This window comes from Nicotiana attenuata, unplaced genomic scaffold (assembly GCF_001879085.1).
Source record: "Nicotiana attenuata strain UT unplaced genomic scaffold, NIATTr2, whole genome shotgun sequence".
NCBI lineage: Eukaryota > Viridiplantae > Streptophyta > Magnoliopsida > Solanales > Solanaceae > Nicotiana > Nicotiana attenuata.
Genome location: NW_017670766.1, coordinates 328,629 through 345,800, shown reverse-complemented (window position 1 = coordinate 345,800; position 17,172 = coordinate 328,629). Strand labels below are relative to the sequence as shown.

The window sequence follows — 17,172 nt, the reverse complement described above, 5'->3', positions numbered from 1 at the left end:
TAATAATAGTTACACAAATGAACCATCATTTAACTTCTGAAAGTAAACACAACTATCATACATGCTCCTCGAATAATCATGACCCGACATAAAGGAATCAAAACTTTTGTACCATTGTCTTGAAGACTGTTTTAATCCGTACAAGGATTTCTTTAACAAGCAAACATGATCTTTTTTTCCTTCAATTTCAAATCCTTCGTGTTGACGCATGTATATTTGGTCCCCAAGTTCGTCATGTAAGAACGTTTTCTTAATATCAAGTTGTACTAATTCCAAATCATACATGGAAACTAAGGCAAGCAAGACACGAATAGGGCTATGTTTAACAACATGTGAGAAAATATCATTAAAATCAACTCCTTGTACCTGACTATAGCCCTTTGCAACTAATTGTGCTTTATACCTGACCATCCTTTTTCTTGAAGACCCATTTGCAACCAACAATTCTTTTTTCTGATGGCGGCTTCACAAGAGACCAAGTAACATTCTTGTGGAGAGACTCAATTTCTTCATTCATTGCAATCAACCACTTGGTTGGGTCAGCACCATAAATTGCTTCTGAATATTTTGATGGTTCTCCAATTTCTTCAGTGTCCTGTGCAACTGAAAAAGCAAATGCAACATAATTTCCAAACCTTAATGGTTGTTTACTTTCTCTTCTTGGTCTATGTTTGGCTATAGAATACTCCTCTTCTTTCGGTTCAACCTCAAGAGTCTCAACTTCAGGAATTTCAGCTTCTAGCTCAACTTCAGGAGTTTCAACTGTGTTTTGCTCCAAAGTTGATGAGCTTGGCTCAGAAAGAACGTTAATCTCAACCTCCACCTGCTTTTGTGTACTCTTTCCTTTATCTGTATTACAAGAACTAGAAGACTCTTTTGTAGAATGTAACATAGAGGATTCATCAAAGGTTACATCTCTACTTTATAAATTTTGGTACCGTGGGATCAGGATACCATAGTCGGTATCCTTTTACCCTAGATGCATACCCAAGAAAAATGCACGTTTTAGCCATTCGCTCTATTTTTCCATCATTTACATGCATGTATGCAGGGCAACCAAATATTTTTAACTTCCTCTGGAGTCTTAAAGTTCAAAGGTGCAGAAGGAGCACGATTGACAATATAACAAGCTGTAGAGATAGCTTCTGCCCAAAAGGCATTTGTCAACCCATCATTTAAAATCATGCAACAAGCTTTTTCCAAAAGAGTTCTATTTATTCTTTCTGCCACACCATTTTGCTGAGGTGTCATTCTCACAGTACGTTGTCGAACAATTCCTTCATTCTTGCAAAATTCGTTGAATTCATCATTACAAAATTTCAAGCCATTATCTGTTCTAAGCCGCTTAACCTATTTTCCTGTTTGCTTCTCAATTAAAACTTTCCATTGTTTGAAAGTTAAGAAAACATCACTTTTATTTTTCAGGAAATAAACCCAAACTTTTCTTGAATAATCATCAATGAAAGTTAACATATACCTGGCACCACCTTTTGACGAGTACGTAAAGGACCCCAAAGATCTAAATGAATGTAATCCAAAGTACATTTTGTTCTATGAATCGCTGGAGATTTGAAGCAGACTCTTTTCTGCTTTCCGAATACACAATGTTCACAGAACTCCATATTTTCGGTACTTTGGCCATACAAAAGACCTCTTTTGCCGAGGATGGAAAGACCTTTTTCACTCATATGCCCCAATCACATATGCCATAATTTGGTGATGTCAGAATTTGATTTATCTGATCTTGAAACTGCAGCAGCACCTGTAACAGTAGATCCCAATGACATTTATGTATCTGAATTTTGACCTTGATTTAGGTCTCTCACTACTTGAATCTGTCTTAACGGATCTACCTCTTACAAAATAGCCTTCCCCTTGTTCCCACTAGTTTCCCCAGTAATATATCTATCTATTTGTTCTTTTGATTTCAAAATAGATTTGATATCTTTATAGGAGATATATCATTTCCATAAAGCATAGTATCTCTTATATGTTTAAACGACTGGGGTAAGGAAACAAGCAATGACACGACTTGATCCTCATCTTTGATTTCAGCATCTATGTTACTCAAATCCACAAGAAGAGAATCGAAAGTATCGAGATGTGTAAGTATAGAGGTACCTTCAGTTATACGAAAAGTGTAGAGTTTTTGCTTTAGGTAAAGCCTTTTTTCTACTGTCCTTTTTATATACAGGGTTTTCAGCTTTTCCCACATGTCTTTGGCTGAGCTTTCTGCTGCAACTTCACGCAAAATCTCATTTAAGAGATTTAAAATAATACCTTCTTTTGCCTTTTTGTCTATGACGGCAACTCCTCGTCCGTCATTTTATCCGGCTTCTTCTCCTTTCCTTGCAGTGCCAAATATAAGTCATCCTGAAGTAGGATAACTTCCATCTTTAATTGTCACATTCTGAAGTTTGCACTTCGATCAAATTTTTAAACATAGGTCTTTGTTAAAGTCATTTTCGCTATTGAAACTAACCCGGTTAGATTCGGCTCTGATACCAATTTGTTAGGATCGGGAACTCGGGTAGTGCAAATTTTAGCCAAACAATGTTATAATGACAATAATAAAGATAATGCGAGTTGATACTTGTTACATCTCGCGTTTTCGTACGTTAAAAGTTTCTTCTTCAGTTAATTGATGTAGACTCGGGGATGAGATTATCTTGAGATTAACGTATTTATGCTATTTATAACAAGCGGTAAGTAAGTGCCATAAAAGATAAAGGGTACTCGAATTATAGAAAATGAGTTTCGTTGAAGGTTGCCGATTTGGGATGAAATACGGTCCGAGCTATAATACTCGATACTTATGGACTAGTACCATACAAGGTGCCATATGACCGTGATAGTAGGATGTATAAAGTATATTAAAAAAATGAGTAGAGTTTCAAGTAATTTAAGGCAAATTCTTAATTATGCGGATAATTGATTAATTACCGGATAACGGGACATTGCCTAATTACCTAATAAGTGGATAAAGATTTAAATTTTCCACCCCACCCCCACGTGGCAGCAGGCCACTCCTTAAGAAAATGACTCTTAGTAATTTCTTATTAGGTGGACACTTAATTCAGTACATATAAGACACCTCAACTCTAAGACATACCATAAAAACCACATAGAGAATCAGATGTGAAGGTTAGAGATTAGTAAGGTAACTTTGTTCAAATGGTTACCAATTTCGTGAGAAATACAAGGCCTTTCGTTAATACACTTTAGCATTCTGATGAGCTGCCAAATACAAGAGTGAGGAATTGCCAAATACAAGGCCTTTCGTTAATACACTCTAGCATTCTGATGAGTTTCCAAATACGAGAGTGAGGAATTGCCAAATACAAGGCCTTTCATTAGCATTCTGATGAGTTCAACAAGTTCATTCTCAACAACACTTCCATCAGATTATAAACCTTACACTAGCAGCGTGATCCTTCAAATTCCTACACAAAAATCCAATGAGAATTATTAAAATCATAGCAACATATAATTTTGCGATTCTAAAGGAGTACGGTGCTACCTTTTACAAGAATATCATACGAATTTTTCCCTACTCCAGGTATGTTAAGGCTATCCCTTCTTTCTTTTTGGCATGATCCAAATTATACAAAAGATACGAGCAAACGCACAATTTTCATAAACGACTCTATTCATAGAAATACTAGGGGTCTCTTGTTCTTGATTCCCCATGTTACATATTATTATATCTTCTGTTCATGGGTCTCGGAATAATACGCAGTTGATAAAGTTTATTCGAAAGGAATATTGAGATTATTACATATTTTCATGCATTTCATTCATTTTTATACATGTACATTGACCCCATGACCAGATGGCGACGATATTATGGGATGCCCTCAAAGGCTTGATGATATTATGTACACCTATACCTATGCATGATACGACATTTATACGCACGTGCATGACATTATAAATGTTTCAAAATTTACAAAGTTATTCAGAATTACAGATGAATTCCTTTATTCCATGTTTCATCTATGTCTTTTATGTACTGATTTTCATGCCTTACATACTCAGTACATTATTCGTACTGACGCCCTATTTCCCGGGGCCTGCGTTTCATGCCCGCAGGTGCAGGTAGGCAAGTCGACGGTCTCCCTTCTTAGGATCCTTGATCAGCGAGAGTTGGCATGCTCCACTTGATCCGGAGCTGCTTTTGATTTTGGTACGATATGCATATATACATATATATGGGTATGACGTGGCTCAATCCCGTCTTTGTACAATAGTATTTCTATTAGAGGTTTGTAGACAGTTATGTATAGTCGAATAGTATGTGGCCTTGTCGGCATCCAGTTTTGGGTATATAGTTGTCTATAGTGGCCTTGCCGGCTAGCCCCACTGTATTTACGCATGTATATGTACATATGTATTCCGGACAGGTCTCCCTTACATATGTTATTCATAGTTATATCTTAAACGCATGCTTAAGGATGTTCGACAGGTAAGACTCAGGCACCCGTCGTGGCCCATCGGTTTGGGTCATGACAATACTAATGGTAATTAATGCATATAAAGAAGGCACCAATTTAACATGGTTTGGTCAGTGAGACCTACGTCCACAAGCGGAGAGGAACAATTTCACTATAGCAACAAGAGTCACGAATTTTCTAAATAAGTCGTGACCGGCACCCGGTCGCTAAAATTGACTGAATCATCTGTGCTTATCAAAACTATTTTAACCTCAAACTCTATATGCAACAAAGGAAATACTTTAACCAAATACTTTTAATTAATTTAAATATCTAAGATAAACCAACTCCAAAAATTTATTCGTAGTAACTATTGAAATATTACAAAGTTATTATTAAAAACACCTGAATCTTAACCTACCGACTGTGTCTATGAAGCCTACTAATAAACTGTCGCACTGCTCAGGACATGAGATTTTCTGGCCAATTCTCTGAGTAAACAAAGAAATAGCAAAATAATGACGACTCAAAGGAGTACTCCACGAACAAAAGCGGAGCTCACCAAAAGCACTGGGAGTGAGGGAAGTCCTAACCCGTAGCCTGCTCGCCTGCAAAGCCGGTTCCTACGTTGTACCGCCAACCAACGTAGATTCTCAAAAGAGAACGTCAGTACCATCCATTGTACTCAATGAGTCTCAATGACAGGGGATGAAACTTTAATAACATATATATTACGAGCAAAGATTCTAGATGCATGTAAAACATAAAGCTTATAAGAACAATTCTAAAATAATTGCATAATAGCAGTTTATGAATATTCTAAAAGAAATTCTTTTCTTTTTCTTTCTTATAAAAAAAATACTTCACTTTATACTTCGTACTTCGGGAGTTCCACCTATCCTGACTTATTTCTGTCTTAGCCACCGTGTGATCGACACGGGTTAGATCCCAACCTGATCGAATAGGCCTAATCCACGAGGTGCCACTCGCTTCATGGTTCTCAGCGCCCATGTACCATACCTTAGCTTGGCTAGGCAAATTCTCAGCAACGAGACTATCGGCTCGTGTGCTCCCTACTTTGGCACAAGTAGTTTCAGGAAGTCAACACATTGATCAAGACCCTCGGCTTGGACGATGACCCCTTCTCAGAATAGAGGATACTCCCAAAAAAATACTTTAATAATAAATTATTTTGTGTGATCTTGCTAGGATCTAAATCAACTTCTCAACCTTCATGACCATTAAAGTCTAAATCTTTTCTGGAACATCCTATACTTACTCATACTGGTATCCTTAATTGTAACGCATGGCATAAGAATGAAATAAGCATTTAAAAGAATTTCTAAAGGTTCTTGCTTCTTCATGAATTTTTTTCAACATGAAAATGGAATATAAGAATAACACCAAAAATCTGAAAATTTACGCACATATATCAGAATAAATCATCTAATCTTTAACTAGAATAATTCTAAGCTAATAGGTACTCACCCGCTCCAATTAAGTACGTATTAACTCTTTTAAGCAATTAATCAAACACCTTGTATGCGTGCTTTTGTGAGTTAAACCACTTTAGTAAAGGGTTATATCAACTCACCTCAAAACTCCTGAGCCAATATATAGGCCCTAGTCCAATTTATACCCGTCAAATAATTGATTCTACAACAACCAGTGCATTTGATTTAATTTTAAAGTTTCACACCTAAACGTGGAACTTACTGTTGATAAAGAGGAAGAAGAGAATTAACTATTCAATTCTTACCTACTATTACTGTAGGTCAATTGACAATGAGGAATTTTATATACCTGAGTTCAAGAATAAGTGAGTTGTGAAGAATCCTAGAATTTACCGTGCAATTTCTGGCTCCTCCGTTTCGTATAAGGCTTTAAGCCTTTTGTGTGTGTGAGACAGAGCCTTTCGTATAAGGCTTTCTGTTTTCTTGAAGGCATTAAGCCTTTTCTTTTCCCTAGTCACGTGACTCCCTTATATTGCTTTATTGTTTTTTTTTGTGTTTTGACTTAACTAGTATTTAACTATACCTATTGTTAAAATTAATAATCCCTAATTGTATATGGAAATATTTATAAATAAATAAGTAACTCAAAAGTCAATCACAATCCGTAATAGAAGTATAATTTAAGATTAAAAGAAAAAAATTAAATTCTTTAGCATGTGTTGAACTTTTATAGAATTGAGTAGTGTTACAAAATTAGAATAAATATTCTAATTAATCCCAAATACCCCAAGAGAATAACCTCACAAGATCACTAAAAAAAAAAAATCACACAAGTGTTTCCCATTACTTAACTCTCTTACAAAACTCTATAATGAAAGAAAGAAAAGGCAAGAGACGTTTGTCTCAAACTTTAGTGTGAATGATATGGACATTTGCTAGCCTATTTATAAGAAAATAAGATGGTCATTGTATGGCATATGATTGGCTAGCAAGGCCTTTAATGAATGGACATAAAATGTCCAACAGTGACCAATGTAAGACCATAGAGAAGCCAACAAGGCTTATAGTCTACGGCCAAAAGTAGGCCACTTATATCGCAGTAAGATTTACGAAGTATCCTTTAGAATTTGCCAATTATTATTTTACTTTAACCGAATAGTAGTGAGTATAATTGATAAGATACTAAGGGTTGTCTGGTATAATGAAAAATATTTTCTAGGAAAATATTTTATTGGAAAATAAGTAGTAATCTTACTCATCTTTCGGTGTTTGATACGCAAATTAAGAAAAATAATTTCTCAAGAATATTCATAAATAATTTAGATACAATAAACATGAAGTCATTTTTCAAACCAACAACCTTCTGAACCCACAAATTTTATAAATTTCCGAAGCGCTAAACTTTCGAAACCGCAGACTTTCGGACCCGTAACTTTATAATTTCTAGATACCCGTAAACTTCCAAACACATAAACCTCCAAAATCATAACTTTGGAACTTGTAATTTCGAACCTGTAAACCGAAAGATGGAAAAACTAAACCTGAAAATATATTAAAAAAATATTTTTTTCCCCGGAGTAAGGGAGTGCAGAAAAACGAAAAAACAGAAATTTGCAATTACAAAAAAAAAAAAAAACTTAGTGCGGGGTGGGGGGGGCGAGTGGGGTGGGGGTGGGGGTGGGGGTGGGGGTGGGATTCGGGTGTTGGTGGTGCAGAAAAATGAAAAAACGGAAATTTTAAAATACAAAAAAAAAGTAAAAAATTTAATTTTCTTTTGCGGGGAGAGGTGGAGGCAGGGGCAGGGGAGTGCAGAAAACGAAAAAATAGAAATTTGACAATACAAAAAAAAAAGTAAAAAAATAATTTTTTTTGCTGGGAGGGGTGGGTGGTAACGAAAAAAATTTGAAATTTGAAAAAAAAAAAAACCTTTTTGGAGGGAGGGGGTGGGAGAGGTGGGGTAAGGAGAGAAGGGGGCAAGGGTTTGGATTAGATGCGAGGGTAAGTGGAGTTTTTGGAAAATGTTTGGAAGTCATTTTCCTCCAGTTTCAAAAAAATATAATATCTAGAAAAATAATTTTCAAACTATTTTACGCAACAAAACAGTAAAAAATGAGAATATTTTCCGTCATACCGGACGCACCCTAAGGCCCTAAAAATAATTGGAAGGTAGTTTGGTATTCACCGGCGTGGGGGAGTCAACCATCTCCTAGGATATTTTCTTGTTTGTTCTTTTCTAATGAGTAACTAGATGGATATAGCCCGTGCTTGCACGGGCCCGACATTCACAGTTTTAAGCAATTAGCTTTTTGGTGTTTTGTATATGAAAAAAGCTTGACGGTATTGTAATTGCTGAAAAGGTACAATTGAATCAAGACACAAAATCTTTGTATTACAAATAATTTATCTTATAATCAACAGAGAATATCGACCAATGTAATGGGTCTAGAATTAGGAAAAGAGAAAAAAAAACAAAGGTATTGTATGCGGCAACGTTGTCATTGATGAAGTCTTGACAAACTAATGATGTGACATGCAGCTAAACCCATAATTCATCAGTGTCTGCTAACATTTGTTATTGATGCTATATAAAAATGGAAAGAGGTTGTTTCAGTATCTTGTTAAAAATGGAAATGTATTTGTCAGTAAATGAGAGACAAATATAGAAGGCTTTTAGGTTGAAATGCATCAAACTACAAATTCAGCCAAAGAAAACACAGAAAAATAGTGCTACACGAAATAGCTAATAGAGGAACTTATTGATTCTATGTTATATAAGTAGAGGAGTCTGAATCTCAATATGTGTTAGTGTTATCATAGTATGACTTTAGCCCAAAAGGCATACAGTATTGGATGTTAAACTCTTTCATGACTATAAGCAGGTCTATAAGACAGAAAAGTCTTGTCTAAGGCAGAACATCCTTGAAAAGTATATTACCTTGGCAATAACAGCTTTTTCCTTCATTCGACCAAGCATTTTAGTTTTCCTTTCAACTACAATATGCTAGCAATATATATCATTTAACACAATACAATACATATGAATAATAATAGCAGAATAAAATAGTCAGCACTATTGAAAAGCTAACCAAAGTCTGTTCTGTAATTCTAGATCCTCCAATGTGACTAACTATATATAGAAAAAATATTTATCCATGGAGAAAAACATAAAGAGAACATATTAAGATTTATAAATGACATGCTTCAGTATTAGAACCAAAGTTTTTCATTATGTATAAATACACAAATTCAAAATTCATTTTTCTGGCACTTAACTTTACAAGCTTTCAAGAAAAGAAACAAAATAATTGCAACATCAATCTGGCATCACTGGTAGAGACTTTATTTTTTTTAATTTCTATATTTTTTTGTGGGTAAGTTGTTTATCTTGCACTAAATAACAACAAATAGAATTAAAGTATTGCAAAAATAAGAAAGAATTTATAACAGATAATCAGGCAATGCCTGCCAAGTACCAGTTCCAACTCATATTAAGGACAAATTTCAAAAGATACTTCATTGTTGAAGCCTAATTAACATTGCCTTAAAAAGAAGCCAAGACCCGATAACTAATGTCAGGATAAAAATTATTTTCATCCAGGTTAGTCATACATAAAAAGCTATCTATTTGTATCAGCCTTGTTCATCTTCCAGAAGGAAAGCTACATGAGGGCTTCCCTTTTCTTGCTATGTACTGATGCAGTTATTAGTTCGGGGTCATGCATCGAAAGCTACATAGTCTAAAGAAAACAAATCATAATTTGAGGGATACTAATTGGCCGTAAAAACATCAAGGAAAGCGCCAATTAGCATTAGAACCATTAATTAGCAAAATCTATTGAAACCTCCATTTCAAACCTTTAGATTTAATGCCATGTTGCATATGAAAATTTCAAATTTAACACCTTATGGTAAAGTTTCTTACTGAGATTTTTTCTTGTAGATTTTTCAAGTGCAGTTTCCCAAGTTAATAATATACGTAACTCATTGTATGTCAAGAAAGAGTAGACAATCTTGTTAATACGTGATTAAAGGAAACATATACCCATAACCTATACAAAAGTCAAATATAGTCTTTTAAACGAAAACCAAAAAAGGAGCACCCAATACAAATACATACCTAAAATGCCAAATTCAGCTCTCAAGTAAACAACACAGTTCTTGTATTTAAGACATATTATCAAACACCTTGGTTGCATGAGAGATCTTGTTTGTTTCTTCAATATTTTTGTCCTAGATGGAAATTAATTATGCCCAACTCGTATTTAAACCTATGCGGAAAATTTTCCAACAAACATGTGCAATTCAGACGTACAAAATGGAAGAAATTATCGTAGAGAGTAGTGAATAAGAGATACCCACCAAATACCCATTACCAATACATGGTTGCAATAAACAAAGAAAGACTGAAGAAAAATTCTGCAAAACTCCGAACGAATTATAGCACACACAGAAGGAAATTAGAGAAATTTGAAAGGAAACTCAAAAAATAAGGCTAGAAGGTGTAACAAAAGAAACAGAGTATACGGAATGCAAATCTGGGATGTGAAAGTGGAATGCACATATATTCGAAAGGCAACTAACTAATTAGGACAAAATTCAGAAGTAGACCCAAATTCCATCAGTATGGTCTTGAAACTTAGGTAAGAAGAGATCGAAAAACAGAAGGAAAGAGCTAAGAGAAACATACACGAAAAATCTCAGTCATATTTACTTTTGAGCTTGGTTGCTGTCGCCGGCGAGTAGGAATACGTGTTTTATGGCAGATGAAGCTAAAAGGACTATGACAGAGATTGAAAAGATGAGAAAATCGAAAAGGCAATTCTAGATGGAGAGTATAAAGACAATTTTACCTTGGTCGACCACACTTCTCTTCTACTACTACTAGATGAGGTTATACCCGTGCTGAGCACGGGCCCAACGCTGTAACTTAAATGTCTCTGTTTATGTGAACTAAATCAAATCTAAATCTCCGGCAATTTTGAGAGAAAATGACAAGAATCAAATAGCTTTTTTACAATAACGTCAAACTTATGGTCATTGAAAAATGGATAGCAACAAACACGAAGCATAAGGAAACATAACTAATACTATAACCAAACGATAGCCAATTCAATGTAAGGATGAAAAACACCTAAATCGAATCTTTAGAATCCAGGTTACCAACAAATAGGATGCGTCAATTGATTTTGCAGATTATTTTCCTAGTATATTTCTCCATTGTTTTTCTAGCATTTCCCCCTTTTTTCTTCTTCAGAAGACAACCTTAGTATTGTTTTGACAAATATACAATAGCATGCACATCTATTGCCCTTCAAGGTGTATTTCTTTCTCATCTCCAACTGTCCAACATAGAACATTCAAAAAGAAGAAGCTAATATAAGAAGATTCAGCTCTGAGATATTTCAACTCATGGAAACATTTTAATTTTATTCATATAACACAGGTGCAAAATCCCACAAAGGAACATTCACCAGTAGAAGAAAAGCTGAGAGCTTTAACTTTCAAAACAAGAGTTAAGAATAGAAGAAAGAATCAGTTCCATGATAATTGGCACTCTTGAAGAATAAAATAACCTACTGAAATAATTCGCAGATACTTTCTTCATTGAGAGAATTGAATACCATATAACTCTAACAAATAGCCACTTAATGTTTCTTCTTGTAATCTAGTTGCCTTGAAGCAATTTGAGGAATGGATATTCTAGATTGACCATGATCCGATGTGATTCATTCTTTCACTGTTCTGCTGAAAATTAAGATAAGCAACTGATGAAGATTATCTACCTGCTTTCACCAATGCAGAATACTAAACCCTCATCTTTTCTACCTTCCAGTTCTTTGCCTACATCAATATATGCTACACTGTGAGAGGAACCTCTGCACAAGTTAAGAAGACGCACATTTCTCACCAAATTATTCAAATCTAATGCAGAATAGAAGAACACAACTTCATGTACATTTATCATTGTAAGAGAACCGGAAAGTTACTTGACCATTAAAAGAACCAGCTTTTCTGATTCCCATAGAAGGTAGCAACAAATTTCAGCCACAGCTTTTAACAACAACATGCTAAAATCTTTAACTCTTATTATCTTCCACAAATGTTACTGTAACAACTTTGTATCCTTCAAAAATATGTGCAAAATGAAAAAAGAAAGAGTCAAAGAACACTGCTTTAAACAACCTGTTTGAACATGTATGGAAAATCTTGTTATTTAGTGTATTGACCAAACAAATACATATGCAACTTATGTCCGGTAAGCATAATTTCCTTAATTTCCATGAATAACAATATTCGTTTCGAACTGTTTTAGATAGTAATTACTACTCCTATTCCAAATAGTTACAAGTTCATACAGAACAATCATACATTAGTTTGTTCTAAAGCACAAATATGGCGGACAAAAGATACTTATCAATTCAGTTAGGCATTCTATGTACAAACTCATAAACAAAACCAAGACGCTTGAAAAGAGTTTAACTTTTCCTGCAACACTACCTTTATCATTTCACCTCTCAATCTGATAATTCATAACATAGGCCATTTAACAGTAATGGAGGGTGCGTATATCGGGGTTACTGAGAACCAACTGACATAGCTTATATCCTGTGCACCAATCAAATGGCAAGGAAGATAAAATTATACTAAAACCCTCAAAAGTATGTCCTCATAAGTAAAGTTAGTTGTTTGGGTACTCGGAAATCGATAAACCCATCCATCAGGTTGTTTAGCACCACGAGCCTTTACAAGACCATATTCACTTCCCACATCGAGAACATCAGGTCTGTCTTCACCACCAGTAATCATACACATAAGTGGCTGAAATTGTTGTCTACCGAGGTAATCCCCAATAAAAGCCAGAGTTTCGTTTTCCATCCTGGCCGCACAACCAAATTCAGTAAATTCCTTGTATGTAAAGCCAATTAAATATCACCTGAAGAATTGAAGAAGGGAGAGAGCAGCGCCATATTCTATGTAACAACAAAATTTAGACCCTGAAAAATAGTGCAAACAGAAACATCTATTTTCAGATATTATGATGTGAGAGAGAGAGAGCATGCACTACATAGGGAGCTTCACAGTCGCAAATTCTTGCATTTAATGTGAGATATATGTTCTAATCTCTTTGGTTTACTCAAGCTTACACTTCTGCCCTTGGAAAATACATTACAAGCCATGGTAAGTACAATACTATTAATGCCGGACAGATGAAGAGAGAGGGTTTTAATAGATTTTGGAAGAAATTTTTTAAGGTTATACATCCCCGACATCACAAAGTAATCACTTACAGTAAAAGGAAACCCTACCTTTTCAGGAAGTTAACACCTGCAAACTCTTCCATCTCTTAATCTCTTGGTCTCCAATGTAGTTTCTCGTATTCAAAATCCATACGTTGTGTTAAGCTGCAAGCCCACATGGATGACAATCATTGCTTGCAGCCAAATCCAGAATATAAAGGCCTACTATCATCTGTGATCCATCAACCTTTAGCAAAGTTACAACCTGGAAATTAAGATAAGGGTATTAGTAACCAATATCGTACTAACCATTGTATCAAATTCACCGGCTAATTTAAGGATAGGCCAATTGGAAAGCAAGGCCTTTTTTAAGATTATCCAGAACCCAAAAAAGGGTGATTATAATTGGAAAAAGAAAACAACAACAACAACAACAACAACAAAAAAATAAAACAGTTTGACCCCAATATGTGGGGTCTGGGAGGGTAGTCTGTACGCAGACCTTACCCCTACCTAATGCAGGCAATTGGAAAAAGAAGAAAATTAGATATTTGTTCAATGACAATGTAATCAAATCCGTCAAGATTTGACTTCCATGAACATTAGAAGTTTACAAACTTTTGAGGCAGATGTCAAATTCACTGGAGGAGCAACTTCATTTTCTTGTTGTCTTGAACTATTTTTTTCTTCCAAAGCTCTTTTTAAATCTCCTTTTTGGGCAAAGCTGGGAGGAATACCCCGCACTTCCTTAAAAACACCTCAATAACATCTCAGGATACAAAGATATTATAAAACATGAATAGGCGCGGAAGTAGTTCTTTTATGCAGAGAAACTGACACTTTGGCAAATATAAATCAAGTTGAGGAGTTCAAGCAACGGATTCAGTACACAGTAAGCATATTAGGATCTATTTATTCATACAACTGAGGAAAAGGAAGCTTCTCTTTCTTTTAATTTGACGGGCAGAAAACAGACATTGATGTATGAAGCAGAGAAAGAAAGAGACTTTACTATAGCACTAATTTTTCATAATTTGAGGTACTCAGAAAAGATGAAAGATTGTACTCAAACATACCATACCTTCTATCTCAGTATTAGTAATCAGTTCTTCAGTCACCTTATCCTTTTCTGTTTTTTCTAATCTATTTCGTTCTCTTAAAACTTCTTCATCTTTCACTGTATAATCTGCAAGAGAACAAAGAATAGATAAGTAACTTAACAGGATTCAACAACGTTTCCATCAAGTTCTATTTACTCTGTCATAATAATGTTGTCCTTTTCAGTTTTTCCCAAAATAGGTACTCGTATTAAAGAGGAAAGTTTCTCCCTCATCATTTAAACTGGTGCCAAATACATATTACATTATATTGTTTCAAACTTAACGTGGCATCTTACCAACTAACATTTCAACTTTTTCATATTTGAAACATTATGTTTAACACTTCCAAACAGATCCCACCAAACTGTATAAGACAACCTATCCAAATATTTCACTCTCAATAACAACAAAATATGTATCTTTAATGGGACATATCCAAGGGGACTTTAATTTAGTAGTCATATTAGTTATTATTTAGTTGTTGAAGAAATAGATGATATCATTATTTACAGAGAAAAAGTTGAGAAAGAAAATTCATGATTTAGCACGAACGCACAATTCAGGCAGATCAACAAGTGGAGCAGGTATCCACAAGGGAGTATTCTTGTGGGACGTTAGCTGCTTCACTGAAGCCAGCATAGAGGTGGATAACACTAGATATGACGTTTTCCTTGCATTGTGATAACTCGACTTACCTCCCAAAGAGAGCTTTAGCGGCACATACATTACATGATGACATAAAAAGCTTATATAAGTGATTTGTCAGTATATAAAAAATCAAGGAGAATAGATATCTCATCAGGCATTTTAAAATTTTATGAGACCAAAAAGGAAGCCAAAATTTAATCTGCAGGCAAAAATCTCGACTTCTTACATGTGCAGCGAAAAGGTCTATGTTGCCCGGCTTTAAAATAAACTATTGCATGCTTTGCGCCACCTAAATCAATTCATTCTCCTTAGCACATATACTGTAATAGGATAGTGTCATGCATGAAACTCCACCTACCAAGAACACTATTTTTTTTTATATCATGTTTTGATATTATTTTTAATTTGACAAACTATGACTGAAAATTAACTCTCGAAATGGAATACCACTTTGAAAGATAAAACAAATCCCGAAACAAATATCATAAAAAATTGTATAGCGAATGCAACATCAGGATGATTAGCAGTTAAGCAGGTAATGACTTCCACAACAGAGAAACAACCAACCTACTCTGGTAGTAATTGCATCTTGAGATGACGATTTTTCGTCTGAGCATCACACAAATGTTCCTCCTTCAATAATCTGTTTTGGTAATGCATCACACGTGAAGTTATTTTCAGGGTTATCATCAGTAAAGCTCTTACAAATTTGGAAGAGAAAATAACATCAGTTTTAGCTAAAAGTAAAAAAAATATTCAGTTATTTTGGGCATCATGTCAAGTACCTTGGCTGCATCAAAGTTGTTTTCTTTTAGCTATATTTTTTTTCCAGATTGCAACTCAATGTGCTCCTGAATTCACACGAAATGAAAATGATTTGGACCAAACAATGTCCACAGGGACCAATTGCATTATCAAGGCTCAATCTGCGTTTCTAATGGGGCAAAGAAGGATACCACACATATTTATCAAAAAAAAAAAAGAGAAAGATACCTGCAAAAGAACCCGTTGCATGTGATAGAGAACACTCATATCGCATACCATCCAATGTTCGCCAAGCCAAGATATGGGTCTGATTGTGTCCACGCCCAAATAGATGAATCAACTAAATTAGAAGTCCATTTCCCAATTTCTCTGTAGCGAAAAAATCGAAGTCACCAATAACACTCAAAAGAACAGGAAAGCGAATAACACAAAAAAAAACCAGTAGAAAACGAAAAAAAAGAGGAAAGAGGTAGAAGAAGTACTTACCACAGAGAGAGAGCAGAGAGAAGTGAAGAAGAAAGCAAAATAAGGTAACTAAAATATATATATATATATATATATATATATATATATATATATATATATATATATATATATATATATATATATATATATATATATCCACATAACTCAAATTAACAAAGAATATCAATATATTAGTTAAAAAATACCTAAATCAAACTAAAAACAGAGTGAAGTTCGGGAAGGGTGAGTTGGCACTGTTAGGGCCTTTTTCTTGGACGAATCTGAAGCCTCGAATTGAAAACTATTAAGAGATCTTAAAAAATCAAAGAAAAAAAGGACAAAGAAAACATTGGGAGAGAATCATACCTGAAATTGCAGGAGATAGATAAGAAAAATGAAGAGAGCTAAAAGTTGAAAACTGAAAAGTACTCCTCTGTGAATAGAAGAGAGATGGTTCTAGACCAATGTAGAAAAGGAAATATTGCTGTGAGAAATTTACACTAAAGCCCTTTTATGATAGAGTAAAATGTCAATTTTATCCCTGGTCGACCAACTTCTCTTTTCTATATAATAGATAACTAGATGTGTGTTGCCTGGGCTTGCATATTGGTTCATAAAATATGAAATACGTTGATACATTTTACTTTTACTTAATAAACAGTGAAGAAGCACCAGTAAAAGAATGCATAAAAATAACATAGAAATGTCAAAAAAATAAGACTTTCTCGAGGAAATGTGCACCGATAAAGAGAGGAAGCACCCTAAGTACTACACATGTTATGTCCAATTTAACTTGCACAACACAAACTCTATGTATTAATGACTCTAATCTAGCATTCAAAGACATGCTCCAGAATCGGCATCAGTTAGCCTCACCCTCTGCCCATATCCCTGCAAAATATTTAAAAGAGCATATAAATTGTTAGTATTCCTTAAATAATCAACTTTCATGGCTAAGCATGCTTAAAAACTTTAAATATTTATATGCTTGTTTAATATATATACTTAATATATATATATATATATATATATATATATATATATATATATATATATATATATATATATA

General features: G+C 34.5%; 1 protein-coding gene across 11 annotated transcripts; it reads right to left on the bottom strand.

The window, feature by feature from the left end:
* Positions 1–8,258: 8,258 nt before the first annotated feature.
* On the bottom strand, positions 8,259–16,580 carry LOC109243127 (protein trichome birefringence-like 14). 11 transcript variants are annotated; one of them, XR_002070495.1, is made up of 9 exons: positions 16,470–16,580; positions 15,867–16,007; positions 15,659–15,724; positions 15,441–15,516; positions 13,744–14,311; positions 13,195–13,390; positions 12,386–12,882; positions 8,823–11,763; positions 8,259–8,468 (listed from the first exon to the last, which is right to left on the bottom strand). XR_002070495.1 is itself a non-coding variant. In XM_019410028.1 (2 exons), the coding sequence occupies exons 1-2, from the start codon at positions 13,227–13,229 to the stop codon at positions 12,527–12,529; spliced, it is 273 nt and encodes a 90-aa protein (XP_019265573.1). In that variant the 5' UTR covers positions 13,230–13,578; the 3' UTR covers positions 12,163–12,526. The 11 variants fall into 11 exon arrangements, 1 of the variants encoding a protein (XP_019265573.1); XR_002070496.1 differs by having other exon boundaries at positions 10,575–11,763; positions 16,470–16,577; XR_002070498.1 differs by lacking the exon at positions 8,259–8,468 and having other exon boundaries at positions 11,295–11,728; positions 16,470–16,576.
* Between the last annotated feature and the right edge of the window lie 592 nt (positions 16,581–17,172).